This window comes from Asterias rubens, chromosome 14 (assembly GCF_902459465.1).
Source record: "Asterias rubens chromosome 14, eAstRub1.3, whole genome shotgun sequence".
Lineage (NCBI taxonomy): Eukaryota > Metazoa > Echinodermata > Asteroidea > Forcipulatida > Asteriidae > Asterias > Asterias rubens.
In genome coordinates this window covers 4168367-4172102 of record NC_047075.1, presented here as the reverse complement: position 1 = coordinate 4172102, position 3736 = coordinate 4168367, and the positions used below count along the sequence as shown (strand labels likewise).

The window sequence follows — 3736 nt, the reverse complement described above, 5'->3', positions numbered from 1 at the left end:
ATTACTCGCTACCAAGTAAGGTTTTATGGTCATAATTATTTTAAGTAATTACCAATAGTGTCCTCTGCCTTTAATGAGCATTTCTCAATCAGCGATCACTGAACAATGCCAAGCCTAACATGATCAGATCATTTGATATATATGTTGGTCATCAGTGTTGGGCTCAGGCTTTACATTCGCCCCACTGTGTCCATTTTTAAAAGGTTCATATAAAGGATTGTCCACACTCCCTTCATCCGATTCATCTTCTATGAAAGAGTCGTCGACTCTTTCGAATTCATTTGCATGCGTAACAGATTGTGGTGATTGACTACCGCTCTTTCGTGACAAGTTCGTTCGTGTTTCCGTCTCAAATGGACAAACATTGTCCTGTTGGTGTTCCTCAGGGATCGGTGATTGGACCGCTTCATAATCAGTACTTAACTGCTGCCCGTTAATGCCCTGTGTTTTAGATTCGTCCGGTATTTGTGAGTAAACGGCACAATCGCCATTGAGGTCCAACTCGACTTCATACGGGGAAACACGTTGTTCGACATCCCCTGATGGTTGGTACGACTCGTACGACGAATTGGAAAAGTCAACACCACTGTCGACAGTCGGCTTCTGCTGCGTGGTGGCGGAGTACGGCCGGCAGTGTGGATCGAATTGACCTGCTCCTGGAGATGCCTTGGTAGCTAGATCGTTCGCTGAGCTTGAAATGTCAGTGTAGGTGTCATTTTCCAACTGTGTCACCGAGTAAGGAAAGACAACTTCACCAGCACTAGCTTTGTTATGGTTGGTTGTGGATGAGGTTCCCTTCGTCTTCCTTTCCCGTTCCTTTTTTCTTTGCCTCTTGAGTTTCAAAACACAAATCAGTATAGTGCAAAGGGCAATGAAAAGTGCTGGAACTATAATGGCTAGAGCAAGTGTGCTATCAACTGCTGATGAACCTTGGGTTTGCGGATCATCGGAACCCTTAGGATTTTGTAGAGCATCGGAACTCTCAGGATCGGGTGCAGATTCCGATGTCGTTTCGGTTGTTTGTGTTAACCCGGAGTCTGAAGAACCGCTTCCTGTGGGTGGCACGGTCCTATCGAAGTTCGCCTCCGTTGTTACGTCTCTGCTTACAGTCACGTTGACAGAGCAAGTGTGATTTAAACCGGGGAATTCTGAGCTGGCGACGGTACAGACAAACTCCCTCGTCTGGTGGCGATTCTCCCAATCAGTGGAGATCAACCGAAGTTCCGACTGCACGCGCTCTCGCCCCGTGCCGTCTGAGTACTCAACAACATTGCCGCTCGGGATTTCGTCGTCCCCCGCTCCGTTAACCGTCCATGTAACGCTGACTCCGGGGTAACCCTTCGCAGTGTCACACCTCAAGTAGACACTATCATAGGTTGGGCTTGCAGTTTTATTCGTAGAACAAACTGGTTGCTCTTTGGGAAAGTTCCTAACGGCCACGAAAACATATCCTGCTCGGTCTGCATTACCGTACCATGTAGCATAGCAAATATAATTTCCGGAATCATCCAGTGTAATGTCAGATATCTGCATAGAATACCAATTATAATAATTACCCCAAATTCTACTCACTGATACACGTAAATCACTTGTTACACGGTTCAAGTTATGCGTTAACCAAACATTTCCGCTTTTCCCCCAATACACATCCCGTAACCGGTTGTTCGACACAGCGCATTCCACAGTCAAAGTTTCACCTTCAGTCACTTCTACATACTCCTGTGGAGGATTTCCAGCATCTTGCCATCTTCTCAATGTTACAGTTTGCCCTTTAACACCACCAAGAAACCCAATGATGACGAGCAAACGTTGCAATGCCACTAGTAAATGCATGGCGACATGTCCCTGTTGTCTAAGCTATTTTACAACATGTACAAAGTGAGTTCCTCCCAAGTCTCGGTACAGTACACAAAGCCAGTTGTTCTAAAGGAATGTCATGGTGTTGCGGTTTGTGACGTGTGTATAGATTTGGTAATGGTTTGAAATTTTCATGTAAGTTTTTTGTGCCGTTCACCAAACTTCGCAAAAGCGATATTTCAAACCACAGTAGTTTGTGTGAAGACTCACCTAACTCCCACTTAACAGTTGACTACTCGGACAATTGATGCATGTACAATTGTTTATGCTGGTTTCGTGGGCTAAACCACACCACCAGAGATTTCGTACGTGCGTCCGTGTTAAGTGAATGGCCTTGAACTTTTACTCGTGATGGAGGAACCAAAACCGCTGCTTAGACTCGTTGACAAGTCGTTGTCTGTCGCGGTGATAGCGGTCCAACTCTCTCCGCGATTCCCGCAACACCGTGGTTATACTCTCGCGAGACTGCTGGCCCACAGGGAGACTGGAGCTCCGCGTGGGAGCAGTGATCTCGCGAGAACAGTATTCGATCACGGAGGCTGAACCAGTACGCCACTCGCCACGACTCGACTATCACCGTGACGAACCATTAACGACTTGTTTACAATTCTAACCGGTATTTCGAATGGAAATAGTATTATCAGTGGTCGTGTAACTGATTTATTATCATCAGTTTCAGATGTCATTCTACCCGGATATGTCGGTTCGATTTTAAGATCAGGTGATTATCTTATGATGAAAAGGAAATTGAAGTTTCAATCCTCAAACCAAGACCGTACATAAACATTTGTAGGTTGAAAAATTATTTAAATTCAATCCAATTCATATTGTCAATAAAACGGATATTTTGCTTGTGAACTTGATTATTTGACCGTAACCGTAAACACGGTAGACATATTTAGAAAGTTACAGTGTAACAAATGTTGCTGAATAAATAACAATAATACAAACGGCTATAATACACAAGGGCATAATTATGTTTCATAACGAGAAAGAGCGAGAGAAGTAATTGGCGACCGTTAGTAAAGATTGTGTGTGGCAACAGTTATTGCATGTTTGATCGAGGTGTCGATGAATAGGTCAATAGAAACAATACAAGTGAGACAAAAAAGATAAATTGAATATAGTTGATTATTTAACTGATTATCAAGTCGATACCAAACTGAAAACTCACGATAATTACCAATATTGTTTATTACCAATTTCGATAAATCAATCTCGATAATTAACAATATAGGCTTTAACTACAAATCGATAATTAATAGTCCCGAACATAATTTTTGTTTTTAATAATGACCAATCTCGATTAATAGATATATCGAAAGTTAACATATTACTTAATTATCTGTTGGATTAGTACAAATTACAAATGGTGTTAATTCCTCGACAGTTTATTACCTGTAATTATTTTTTTTCTTCATCTTTTGTGTTTTCTTTGTTCTGTAAAACTGTAAACAAAAAAGTGAACAAAGACTAATTTAACTGATAATAAGTTGCATATCAACAGGAAACAGAGAAATAGCTTGTGTGTAAATCTTTCTGTTTTGACGGGTATGGTTTGGTATTTTGACACTTAGTTCCTTGTGAAACCTAACCTCAATGCCAAACTTCCTTGTTGTTTTCGCAACAAAAAAAACACCTTACTTGGTGACGAGTAATAATGGGGAGAAGTTGGTAGTATAAAACATTGTGAGAAACGGCTCCCTTTGAAGTGGAGTAGTTTTCGAGAAAGAAATAATTTTCCATAAATTTGATTTCGATTTCGCTTTCAATTTTAAAGAGTATCACCCGCTCTAACGAAAACAAAGTTTAACTTTTACTTTTAATGGTCAAGAACCATGACAAAAATTTAAAACGTTTCTTATAAAACACATAAGAA

At 41.2% G+C, this 3736-nt stretch overlaps 1 protein-coding gene across 1 annotated transcript; it reads right to left on the bottom strand.

Moving 5' to 3' along the window:
* LOC117299704 lies at positions 1 to 2240 on the bottom strand. The gene has a single exon (XM_033783257.1). It carries the CDS (start codon positions 1831 to 1833, stop codon positions 124 to 126), a length of 1710 nt encoding a protein of 569 aa, XP_033639148.1. The 5' UTR covers positions 1834 to 2240; the 3' UTR covers positions 1 to 123.
* Positions 2241 to 3736: the final 1496 nt, after the last annotated feature.

What these genes read in the sequence shown, in the direction of transcription:
- LOC117299704 (XM_033783257.1), bottom strand. Translation starts at nt 1,833, where the DNA reads ATGCATTTACTAGTGGCATTGCAACGTTTGCTCGTCATCATTGGGTTT.